Genomic DNA, 13,889 nt, shown 5'->3' with positions numbered 1-13,889 from the left:
ATCTATATAGTTATATATCAGGAGCGACAAACCAAATTATTGCAGTCACCATAGCCTACAGGTATCAATGTGCCAAATAAAAAGAAGCTGTAACAAAATCACAATAATTTGTGCGATAGCAGTCACATTCTTTATCCATACCACCACAAAAAACAGTGTTGGACAATGTGCTTGTTTCTCAGGCTCTTTATAAAAAAAATTGAACAATTGGAAACATTAAATCTAAGCATATACGAGACAGAGGAAAATGTTAAGCCATACAATTATGACTGTGGTTTTTCGCTTAGATGGAGTTTGGCTTTCGTTTTTGCAACCTAGCAAAAATGTTCCCAATTCCCACATATATACATTAACAGATTAGAATCAGTATAAGAACACGCACGGTATATGACATTGCACACGGTACTATTCCCTCTTACCCTTTACCACTGGACCCAGATACAGATCCAAAAAAGTTTTATGTGGGTTTGGAAAAGTTTTATTTTATCTTATGCTTTGTCATTTATCTTGTAATTGCAAATGTAAAGGTATACAGACATAATTATTTCTTATACTCCATTCACTCGTTTTTAAATAATTTGGGGAATTTTTTACAGCCACAAGTGTTGACTTGAAATTAAAGTTTTAGCTTCTGAAATTTTACACAATTGAGTACACAATGGATCTCAATGCTTACAATGGCGAGTACATTTTAGGTCTGTCTAGTAATGTAGGACTAATGTAGGAATGTTCGAGCTCTGTCCTAAATGCAGCAATGCAAAGAATGAAGAATGTTTTAGATTAGTTACACAATCTATGGTTGATGGACCTTCAGCTACACATTTTCTAACAGGAGGCAGTAGACACAAGCAAGACGTATCTATTCAACCAACCAATTCTGCACCATTTAACACTGATGTGCACCCCTAAAAGACAAATTAATTTAGGAACTGGACAAATACCGGTAGTTGGTGGTAACAATCTGGAGAGTTGCTGACTCAATGAGATACAGTCCAATGCACTGGAGCAAAAGCACTGTAGGTTTTATTTTCATATGGTTTTTTTCTATGTCAAATAAAAAAAAAATTACAAAAAACTGACGGGAGGTAAAATAAGCCAATTGTCATATATTGCACTAAAAAGTTACTTAAAATTTGTAGACATATGTCCCAAAAAGAAATGGCAGACTATTTCTCGTACAACTCTATTCAGTGCTAAAAAATTTTTTTGAGCACTAGTAGTATAAGTAACTGAATGAAAAAAATGAAAAATAACTTTTGCACAAGCCTCCATACTGCAGATATATCGCAATTTCTATAATTGCCAATATATATATATATATATTTTTTTTTTTTTTTTTTTTATTTTTTTTAAACGGTTTTAGCAAAAACCTTTAACCTTATGGGTTGCCAGAGGTGTGTTACAATATCCCTGGCACTCAGATATCTAATTTATCTGGAATATATACATGGTTATTTACTTAACCCCTTAAGGACCAAACTTCTGGAATAAAAGGGAATCACGACATGTCACACGTCATGTGTCCTTAAGGGGTTAAAGGGATACTGTAGTGCCAGAAATACAAAGCTGTATTCTGGCACTACTGGTCCCTCTGCCTCTCCCCTCCCTCGCATTAGACCTCCCAGTAGGGGAGAAAAATCTGTGGGGAAAATCTGACTCGGAAGGTCCTCATGCAGAGCGTTAGGACGCCCAGCGTCAGATTACAGACCAAAAGTCCGTTACGATTCCGGAATCGCCCCCAGTGGACGTCCAGTGTGTTGAATGCCTAATGCGTGTGAGGCGGAGGAGGAGCCAGATCCAGCGCCGAGGGACATCGGTGCTGGAATCAGGTGAGTGTTTAAAGGTTTTTTTTTTTTTTTAACCTTTTACATTGCCTGGGGAGAACCAGGTGCTGGAACAGAGGGACACTATAGCGTTAGGAATACAGCTTTCCTAACACTATAGTATTATTTTAAGGTCAAAGTAGACATATTGAAAGCATATATACAAAGTAGTGGGTTCAGCGCTTAGTGTTCAATAGAAAAAATGATACTGATTATGAGGCGGCTGCAACCTAAAATTGTGACGTTCCCTCACAAAACGTCCAAAGGAAAGGGATAAATCTATAAGATAAAAATAGTAGGTCGCGCCAAGAACACTGAAAAGATATAATAAAACAAAAAATAGATAACAGGAAAAAAAAAATGGTGAAAATAACACAGCGAACTGCTAAAGCTAGTAAAAACACAGTATGTACTTACATATATCAATAGAGATAAGATAGCGATAAGTCCTGATAATAAATGAGCAAATAGAGGGCCAGGTCCACTTGTAGGAACTTGAGTGTAGTGGCGATCTATACAGGTAGAGCTGGGGAGTGGTCCGTTTCTCTTGTTCCAAATGGAGATATGCAGATAAAAAGGAAAAAAATTCCAATAGTGCAGACTGCGACTTAAACTTACGCAGAGGTAAGATCTTCAAAACAAGAAGGTATTGGACTCACCTATTTGTGACCTTGGACTAGCTCAGATATAACTCGCATTCAGTGGCGTCAATCCCCCACTGGTAGGATGTAGGTGTTTTTGAGCAGAAGAGGTCCTGGAAAAGAGAAATAACACAAGTATACTGCTCACTGTATTAGTATTACAGCAGAAAATAATAATACTAATACAGTGAGCACTATACTTGTGTTATTTCTCTTTTCCACTGAGGACCTCTTCTGCTCAAAAACACCTACATCCTACCAGTGAGGGATTGACGCCACTGAATGCGAGTTATACCTGAGCTACTCCAAGCTCTCAAATAGGTTAGTCCAATACCTTCTTGTTTTGAAGATCTTACCTCTACATAAGTTTAAGTCGCAGTCTGCACTATTGGAATTTTTCCTTTTTATCTGCATATCTCCATTTGGAACAAGAGAAACGGACCACTCTCCAGCTCTACCTGTATAGATCGCCACTACACTCAAGTTCCTACAAGTGGACCTGGCCCTCTATTTGCTCATTTATTATCAGGACTTATCTCTATCTTATCTCTATTGATATATGTAAGTACATACTGTGTTTTTACTAGCTTTAGCACTTCGCTGTGTTATTTTCACCATTTTTTATTCCTGTTATCTATTTTTGGTTTTATTATATCTTTTCAGTGTTCTTGGCGCGACCTACTATTTTTATCTTATAGATTGAAAGCATAGCTGACTCAGACAATATTTCTATTTTAGATATTTTGACCTTAAAATTTACTATGAATTTTAAACAATTCTAACTTTAGTAAATTACCCTGATAATTTATCTTTAATGCAAATATACGTTATTTCTTACTTTGAAAATCAGCATGAATTTCATTAACAGTTCATTGTATATAAACAGTGACCTTACAATAATTACAATCTATTTATATAACGTTTTTTCCCTCGTGGGACTCACAGCGCTTTGTATAGCTCAGACTTAACCGAATTGCTGGCAGATAAATAATGGTTACTATCATGCTAGCTGTTCCCATGACAGATGTCCTGTTAGACTACATCATCAACTACAAAAATGTTATTATACATTACTGCAGTGGAAGACTTTGGTTCATATAAATAATATAATTTGCATTACTGCTGTCAGTTTGATTGATATAAATATTAAAGATTTGCAGACAGTGGGCTATGAAAACATCTGCATACCATGACCACTGCAATATTTTACTTATAGATTGTTACTAAATATATATTCTACCCATAACACGGACTGCAATGCATATAAATGTCTCCCGCATTATCTTACATTGTAAATAGCATATTTTATAGACTTCAGTGTAAACTTGTGTCCACATGAGTACATCCTCACTTTGTCCTGCAAACTGTGGGAAAGGGCATCATGCCTATCCAAGCACTATGACTTGGGAAGCAGAGTCATGATGTCTCTTTTAAAGGAACACTATTGTGTCAGGAATACAAACATGTATTCATGACAATATAGTACTGGTTTGGGCTGGTGTGGCTGTTTAGGCGACCGGCATGCTCCAATCACATGAAAAGTTGAGTTTGCTCACCGTGTCTCCCACACCGTGCCTGTCTTTCCAAAGCTGGCCGCACCTCCATGGCTAAGATTATCAATCTTAATAATCTCAGCCAATCCAGTGATTTCTCATAGGAAAGCATTGGGAGGTTATTGCGCATGCACACTGTGTAGAACTTAGATAGGAAGCATCTCTAGCGGCCGTCTAAATGACCGTCACTAGAGGTGTTCCTAGGCATCAATGTAAACACTGCTGTTTCTTTGAAAAGGCAGCATCTAAAATGAAAGGCCTTCAGGAAGGGACTAACTATAGACACCAGAACAACTACATTAAGCTGTAGTTGTTTTTGTGACTATAGTGTCCCTTTTAATCAGAATGGAATCTTGTGCATCCACTTACAGGCTTAGTTTTGAAGCTGCAGCTAAACGAAAACTCCTGTGACTCACAGCCAAGCTCTGACTGACCAAATTCATGCATAGGCTCATGGAATTCAGAGTTACCACAACAGCTGGAGAGTTAAACATTGGCTACTCCTGCGTTAACTTAATCTTTTATGTCCTGCCTCAAATAGCACAGTTTTTTTGTAAGGATCTAAATGTAATGCATATACCAGTTGTCACAGCCACTGGATTAAGAGCTATAATACATACTAATATGTTGCTTCCTAACCTAGATTCTCTAATTTCATTGAGGTTTGTAAAATGTTCACCATCTGAATTCTATATTTTCTCTTATTTGGTCACATGCCTATTGCAGTCGGTCTTTAGCTCACTCTTTCGGGCAAATTTTAATTCATCATCGCATGTTAGTGCGGATAATTACTAAACAACAAAAATTGTGAGTAGGGCAGTCAGTGGCTGGAGTAAATTCGCAAAAGTAGGCAGTACCTCCATCCAGGGTATCTGTCATGATGTAAGGGCGCAAGCTTATAGAATCAGCTCATCTTGCAAACATTGAATGTGATCATGTAGATAATAAATGAATTGCAAAACGATGCTCCCCATATAGTGTCCCAAAACTTGCTAATAAACTGTAACACATTGACACAAACGTAAATTTGACAATCCCTCGGATCCAACAGTTTTAGTGAATAAATGTCACTGTATAATTTAATCGTGGTTCATGAAATGTAAATGTGCAGATAATAGTTGAGCAAGGATCAGCATAGCCAATGAGAAGAAGAAAATTACTGAAATAAAGAACAGTTGCTCTGGAACCATTTGAATATGAGTAGTAGGCGCCATATTTGTAAAGTGTTCTAGGAATGCCACTATATTGACTGATTGAAATCCATACTTGCACAGCGCAGTGTGTGGATGCGCTGCTGGTGATATGATAGATTGGATTATTAACAGACCATGAACATCTGTCTCTAAGAATCTCTAATAACCTCTTGACCATCTCACTAAGTCTTTAATAGCGCACAACAAAAATAGTATTTTGTACAGTGTCGCTCAAATTCGCCAGCTATCAACTGCATTTTATTCTTTGCTGCATTCTGTCTCAACCCTCATTACCACCTTCAAACTGTAAGTTTATAGTCCATATTCCTCATCATTTAAACCTTCTACCATTGATTCTGGTCCTAATCAAAGAATGTAAAATGACAGGTTAACAAACTCTATCCTTAGAGGAACATTCTAACAAACATGTTAGGCTACATACGTACATTAATGCCTTCCAGAAGTTATAAATGCAATTTACTTACCATTAGACCCCCGTTGCGCTGGTCTCGCTGTGGCTGCCACTCCTCCCTGTCTGAGATCATCGTTACTGATAATCTCAGCCAATAGAATGCTTCCCCATAGGGAAATCATCACACTGTGCTAATCAACATCTCCTTGTAAAGATGCACTGATTCAAAGCATCTCTATGGGGAGCATTCAGTCTTCATGCAGAGCGTGAAGACACCGAACATCAGCCCTGCTCTCTTTGCAGAATCACAACCAAGAAGCCCCTCTAGTGGTTGTCAGAGTGACAGTCACTAGATATGGTGTTAGGCAGTAGTGTAAACAGTACAACTTCTCAGAAAAGGCAATGTTTACTAAGCAGAGACAGGGCATGAACAGTCTCTGCCCAGGACCATTAAACTATAATGGTTCCGATGCTTATTAAAGTGCCCCTTTAAACCTACCAAAACCCTAAACACAAGGAAAAATAAACACAACTAAAAACAACACCATCTAAATTCTGAGAGAGTCTGGACTTTTATATTAAATTACAAAAACAGACACCACAATGAAGCTAAAACACAATTACTAAAACAATTTCATTTTGTAAGTTGTGCATTTTTTTTTTTTCTATACTTAATTTTTGTCAATTATTTTTGAGGAAGGCTCTCCTAGCAACCCCCATGCAGCCGCTGTGAATATTTTACTTATTTTTATATGTACAAATCTGTTCAACCCTGGATGGCAATGACCGGCAGCTGTGAGCATAGGGGGTAGTTTACCCACCCCCACCCAGTTCTTGTAGGTTATCCTAACCTTCCAAATTCGTAAGGATAGTAAGGAAATTAAATTTCACATTATCTCGGTAGCAGCAGACAGGGTGGTCTTTGGGTGCAGGGACAGCCACAGTTTTTATCAAACCACTCAAAAGCAGTTCATCAATAACCGTAACAACAACATTCTTTACACAATAACCTCTACTATACGCTACAATTGTTATGGTTCTTAGTGTGTCCACTTAACTCTCCCTGTCATCACCCTGATAATATTCCCTTATGGAAAGGTTTCTTTTTTCCCTAGAACATATATACTCACTGAGCAGCATTAATTGTAAAACCTTTTGTGCATTTTTAGCGTAATATAAAAGACAACTATATATACACACACATATACGGAATTACAAAGCATGACAAGCCCTGGGGCGATGAGGGAGCTAAACAGCCAAGTGTTGATGTCCTACTACAGCAATTCTCATGTTACCATTATAGGACGGATAAACTCAATGTGTCACAGTCAGGTAATATATCATTGGTCCTCTGGGATAACAGCCACCACTAACTCAGATTACCCCTCTAGGGGCATTATTTCAGTTATATGGGCCATACACTTTTTTCCCTTAATTTCAATGGAACTAAAACTCTACCCACAGACAGCACTAACATTGTACAGCTTACACAATGTTCTTTCTGCCTGAGAACATTCTATCAACGTAGATGACCTAGACATCTTTGCCTTTCTTAGCCCATTACAAATTTTTGGAACAGCGACTACATTTTAAAATTCTCTGGTTTAATGAAACTGTGACATTGTGGTAAAACACAGCAAAAGGGATGATAAAGTAATGCCGTTGGGGAAAATTGTTGTTCATGCAATGGATAATTTAGTCAATATAATTCAGCCTATAACAAGCACATTTTACATTCATTTCCACATACATGCAGTGAATCTAATTGCAAACAATGTAGTTGACTAGGGTCTGCTTATAACAGAAAGTACTCTACAACTATAAAATGTTTTGTAGGAAAAAAAACTGCTTTATTCTTTAAAAGTATTACTTGAAAAATGATAAAGAATTGGTAATTGCAAGGGTTATAGAAATGTGGAATTTTGGTCATAAATAAGGTAAATATTTTAAAATAATTTTTCTGGTGGCTTCATAGGATATGTATCCACCAAGGTGGATATATATAAATCCACCTATCCACAGTAATTCAAAAAAGCATGTTTATAAAATGCTCCCAGAATTCCCAGATCGACATGCAAAGTAGCACAGACCGCATCATGCACACACAAATTATATAATATATATACACACACACACACACACACACACAAATATATAGAGAAACACATACACATTTATTTCTACATTGTGGAATCGTCTGTTGAAAGTGCAAATAGGCAAATCTTCATGTTTACCATCCTGTATAAAAAGCCCTATGCAAATATTGCATTTAATGTTAAAATACACACTGTTCTTAAAATAAACAATATATATATATATATATATATATATATATATATATATATATATAATTTTAAAAAATGTCAGAGTGCCAGTAAAAGTGTAAAGACCATGTTAGAGCTGAGGGGTGGCCAGGCCAGTGTGTGCAGAGCTGAGTGCCATATTACAGGTATGAAGTCAGGGCCAGTGATGAAGTGAGAATGGCTATAAAGACAGATGGCTGTACAGAGCAGGAATGGATCCACTGCAGGTAAATTACCATGTTAGTAGCAGCAGCATGAAATGCCATGTTATCAGTGTGCTAAGAGTAATGGGAGTGAGTGGGGTTGATGTTCTGAGAATATTGGGAGTGGATTGGTGTGCTGAGAGTAATGGGAGTGGCTGGGATTGATATCCTGAGAGCAATTCGAGTGTTTTGGATTGATGTGCTGAGAGTAATATGAGTGGGTCGGATTGTTGTGCTGGGAGTATTAGGAGTGGGTTGGATTTGATGTGCTGAGAGAAATAGGAGTGGGTTGGATTTGATGTGCTGAGAGTAATGGGAGTGGGATTGGCTGTATTAGTAAATAACAGCATGCTGCAAGCTGTACAAAGGTTACACACTGCAGGCACTGCCTATAAGCACTGTCCCCATGGCTCCCACTGGTCTCCCAGACTCACCGGGCTGGAGGTGGCCGTGGCAGCCGCAGTCTCCTCGGACTCCGAGAAGGACGGGGACGGTCCATAGACAGAGCTTCTCCTCCGCAGGGTCAGCCCGCTCCTCAGCAAGGAAGGGAGCTCCCGGAGCTTATGTTTGAGCTGAGCCTGCTGCTCCCGGACACTGCGGCTCCGGCTGAGGGAGGGAAGCGCCGATCCCGTGGGAGGAAGGCTCACACTCTCCGAGCTGGACTGCATTCTGCTCCGCAGCTCCACTACAGTCATACTGCCGCCGGGAGCCCGGGGAGCATGTTACACGGAACCGGCTGCCAGGGACTGCAGCACCGTGTGCAGGATGGAGCCTCACCTCCCAGTGTCAGAAATTACAAACACACCCCTGGCTCCTGAGGGAGGGGACTGACAATATCACACTACTGCAGCACATTGCAAGGAGGCAGTACATCTCACCAGTGACATTGGGGCTGCTCACACATCCTATCAGCCACATCGGGATGTAGGCAGGAAGAGAACGTTCTGTATCCAGGTGCTACATGTGGCGCAATCACCATGGAAACCAATGGAATGTTGCTGCAGATTGCTTCACATTTAGAACTTGACCCTAACATTGCTTAGTATTCCACAGAAGGCCTATAATCAATTATTCTCATCCCCACTGTCTCCTTGCATGCCAATCAGGCAGATGGAGCATTCAGACTTACACCACAAACCAGTTTTAGAGGATGAGGGGGGAGTGATTGCTGAAATACAAGTATAGCTACAATGTGATATTATTTAACTGGACATTTAATGATAAACACAACCTTGAAAAAATCTACACTAAAAATCATTCATAATTAGTGCTAGGAGAATTGTGAGAAATGTACAGATTTTTATTTTTTAAATGAACACTTTCCATCACCTGTCAATAAATTGTCAGCATAGATGTTTATTTTGGTGGCATGAAGGTCTAGGGCAGGTCACACTGGAGTACTGGCAATGAAGCTAGAGGATTGTCCTCAAGCAGGGTTAATCGCATATGAGGAAAGAAAGTGAGGAAAATGTCCCTAAAAAAGGTTAATTAAGGGGCGTGAGGAAAAAGGTCTAGATAGTGGGTATTGCCGTAACATAACACCACACACCACTATGAGTGTTGGCACTGGAACACTAGACAGGAGGTACATAAATACCACAACAGCTTGCTATAGTGCCAGGAGTGCCCTGGTGACCTCCCATTAGTAGAAAATTAGTGAGACTACAAAACCATGGTGGACCCCACATAAAAAGTCAAACCATTCAAAAACTGATTGACTATTTACAATGGAGGAGCGCCAGGAAATGGACTGTTGTGGTTGTGGTGCTTTGAGTGTTCCTTTAAGATGAATCCATCACAGAAGGTTAATTTTAAATATATTGTTATCGTGGCTTCAATGACAAGCAATGCCACTTGGGGGAATAGCTCCCAAGAGGATTAGTATTCCTTACATACTCCAAACATTACTTGTTGGAAAGCCTCCTTCTTCATGGGTGTGCGGCTAATGCCTGGGGCATGTTTATTACTTTTAACTCTTTGTTTTTTTTTTGCCCTGAATAAGAATGTTTATTTAACCCCTCAAGGACCAAACTTCTGGAATAAAAGGGAATCATGACATGTCACACATGTCATGTGTCCTTAAGGGATTAAACTCAGAAAACATAAAGACAGGGAATTATGTAGAGATTGACAGATCGTTACATAGGTATTTTGCATGCGCCACACTCTAACATGTTATAATAGGCATTTGCTCTGTAAATCATTGTGCATTATTGCTACATGTCAATCACTGCAGTACTACAAACACATTCGCAATATCTGTACAAATCAGATCAGTTCCAACTTAACTTGCTATTTTACATTACTACCACCAGTCATTTTGTCCTGGACACCACTTTCCAGAACACGTATAGAAAAATAAAATGAGAGGAAATATAAATATTCAAAGTTCTACTTGCCCCATATATTACTGAACATAGACACATGTCAGTTTCTAAAGAATCAGTAAAATATTGTTGTATTCTTGGTATGCACTCAGGCTCAGTTTCCACATGTCTCCTCAGGTACCTACCACGTTTTTACAATAACTTTGTTTTTTTTGCTTTTGCAGGTAGAGAATGAAAAGCACAACATATATAGCTGAATAAATTATATTATACATACAGCGCTTTTCACCCTTAATATTAAAACAAAACTGTGTTTTTTCGTTTTTTCATAGAGGCAGAATAAAAACATGTATGGAAAATGTTAGATTGTATTGGAATTTCCTTAAAACCAAGACCACTTAATTTCAGTGAAGTGGTATGAGCGCTTTGTCTCTGTCTTTTTGACCCTGCAATTAAAACAATGCCATTTAGTAGATAATGTTTATCTAAACTAATCATACTGTTACCTCATGTTGGAACCCCTGCTATATAGTCTAATGATTCTCATACAACAATCTACCTAGAAAGACATTGCTAACATAATAGCTTGTTCATAACAGTTAAAAAATGTGCCGATACTCTCATGCCACAAATGTACAACTACTGTGTTTATATCTTTTAACTATGCTGTTGTGGCATTGACAAATGTATTGTTATTCCCTGCACAAAGAAAAATAAAGAATTAAAAAAAAGAAACTATAATGCCTGTAAAACTAAGCAGGCAATATAACCCTCCCCCCCCCCTCACCTTTAACCTGGGAGGGGGGCACCGGCACGGTGGTACCTGGGAGGGGGAACCGGCACTCTCACACCATCCCTGGTGGTCCTAGTGGTTAGTGAACTCTTGCCTGCGGGCTAGTGTTCACTCTCGCGAGATCGGGGCGTTGCCATGGCAGTGCTCCGGATCTCGCGAGAGGAACCAGGCGGAGCTGCAAGATAGAGCTCCGCCAGGTCCTCCTCTCCCTCCCCAGCCGCATGTATATGCAAGTGGGCCGGTGAGGGAGAGCTTTGATCTCTCTGCCGGCCCGTCATGGAAAACAGCGGGGCCGGCGTTCGGAAAGTGCCGGCCCTGCATAGACCTATGCAGGGGAGATCCTGTGACCTCCCCTGCCGGCCTCGGCCCATGGCCACCGCGGCCCACTGGGCATTTGCCAGGTGTGCCCGATGGCCAGTCCAGGCTTGCTCCACACCCCTAAAGCCTTTAGCTCAGTGTTCCCCAACCCAGTCCTCATGTACAACAACAGTACTGGTTTTGTCAGTATCTCCATTGGAATAAAACGGGGAAATACATAAATCCTGGAATGTTACTGAAAAGCTTTATGTTTTTTTGCATAAAGTGCAGATTTTAATAGAAATTGATACTTTTGTAAATTATACTGGTTGTACCCCCTTGGCTTTCAAGCAGACAATAGGTCCTGTTACTTCCTGGTTTGATTAGCTTAGTTGCACTGAACGCAAGAGGCAGCAATTGCCCAGAGCACCTGCCCTACAAAGATTTCTCATTGAGCTGCATTTGGAAGACTGTGATTGGACAGTCACAGAAAGTCTGGGTGGGGTAAGAAGTGGAGAGCTTTCAAAGGCAGCAGACAACAGATCTGCAGCTTTTTTGCAAGCTGTTTTTAGATATATCCCCAATGGGAAAAAAGCACAATTAAATACATGCATTAATTCTGGGAATATCTACTAAACAGGGATTTTTTAAAATTTATTTTGTATTTTGTTGTTCTTAGTTTTGTCTTGTTTTGGTGAGTCGTATAGGGCTGATTGGCAAATAGCAATAGCTTTGGCAACTATGATGATTACTGCATCAGACAGAAAAACTGGAAAATGATTTAGCGTTAGTCTCAAATATAATGGCAGCATTTGCCACACTTGAACAAACTGCATGAACAAAAATAAATTGGGTCAATACTCAAAACTCATTGACAAGTAAGGAGACTTCACAGAATAGTTACTTAATCTTACAAACAGAATCCTTAAAAAGTATCAGATAATTGAATGTGCACCACTGTGACTGAGCAGCAACAAAAACTACATGTGATGAGCTTCACAAATCGGGAATTTATAGCACGGCTGCGTTTAAGAAAAAATTGCTATTCAATATCACTTGACTAATATGCATAACATGATACAGTGTATTGGGAATTAAACCTGGTGGCCTCCGAGCAGTGGAAAACATTATGTCATCCACTGAATCATCTTTCACCCTATCAAAAGTCCCACGATTCCTACAACAACAACAACAACAAAGTGAAAACTCTGAACTCTGTAGATTCAGTGTTTAAATCATTTTATACAACAAACATCCAAACCAGAGGGCTTGGCAACACTTTGACAATGCTTTGTCTTTGTGAAGCCTTGATAAAGGGTCTACTTGATTCTTATATAAAAAAAATAAAATTCTTTACTGAATCTATAGATTTGACGTTTCCAGCTCCCCCGCGCCCCTCTCTCTCTCTCTCTCCCCCCCCCCCCTCTCCCTTTGTGGGGTCTTTGCAATTATTGTAATCCCTCCAGGTAACATGTACACTTGTGTGAAGTTTGCCAGGGGTGTGGGGAGCTTTCAGGGAGATTCGCTCAGGGTTCAAAATTTCCACTCGCCTCTAGCCTTTTGCAACTGAAATTTAGCTCTGGTTAGTAGAACTTCACCCTGGAGGTTTACTATGGCTTGTAGGGGCAAGTAACTAATTTTCATTTGTATTTGCCCTTATTTTATCACTCTGTGCTCAAAATTTAGTAAGGATTATTTTTAATGAAGTGAAAATTCACAGTGAATTTGAATTTCTAGGCCCAACTGGAAATATAGCTGACGTAGAGAAAATTAGCAAATTTTTTATTTTGGCCCTAAATCTGAAAATCAATTTTAGTTGACTTTGAATTCTCATTTTAGTGGATTAACCTGTTTATTTTGTTACGGCATTTTGGTAAAAAATGTTTGAATCTTTAGAACCTGGTTAACCAATAAATGATATATGGGAAAGGATGCAACAGTGCGACTTGTAACCTACAATTGTGAGTTTCAGATCAACAAACTGTAAGTATAAGACAACAGCTTGAAACAAAATAAACGTCCTCAAATTTATATCAGACTGCGCTATGTACCCCTGATTTTTGTCATTGAAATGCTAAATGATGTATTTCCCTTGTCAGTCCGTTGTCAGCAGCAACTTAATAGAATGTTACACTGGTTTAATATTGAAGGCAGACAGGATTTGTCTCACATGTAATCTCTGATTCAATTCCAGTTAAACCACCTCACACACAAACAGAAACATAGAAGCATAGATTGTGATAACAGATAAGCACCAACTGACCCATTTAAGCTGCGCTTCTTTTAAATACTCAAGGCTGCTATTGCTTCTTTTTTACCCAAGACAGTCTTGTTCACTTCTCAT

The 13,889-nt window shown here is 39.2% G+C and overlaps 1 protein-coding gene across 1 annotated transcript in view; it reads right to left on the bottom strand.

The window, feature by feature from the left end:
- The window catches only part of RAPGEF5 (Rap guanine nucleotide exchange factor 5), a 233,243-nt gene extending 224,237 nt beyond the window's left edge, over positions 1 to 9,006 (bottom strand). Inside the window, exon 1 of the mRNA XM_063452389.1 lies at positions 8,563 to 9,006. Coding sequence (XP_063308459.1) covers positions 8,563 to 8,823 — 261 coding nt within the window. The 5' untranslated portion in view covers positions 8,824 to 9,006. The remainder of the gene's footprint in view (positions 1 to 8,562) is intronic.
- Positions 9,007 to 13,889: the final 4,883 nt, after the last annotated feature.

This window comes from Pelobates fuscus, chromosome 4 (assembly GCF_036172605.1).
Source record: "Pelobates fuscus isolate aPelFus1 chromosome 4, aPelFus1.pri, whole genome shotgun sequence".
NCBI classification, from domain to species: Eukaryota; Metazoa; Chordata; class Amphibia; order Anura; family Pelobatidae; genus Pelobates; species Pelobates fuscus.
The sequence above is the reverse complement of the archived record's forward strand: the minus strand, read 5'-3'. Positions and strand labels throughout refer to the sequence as shown.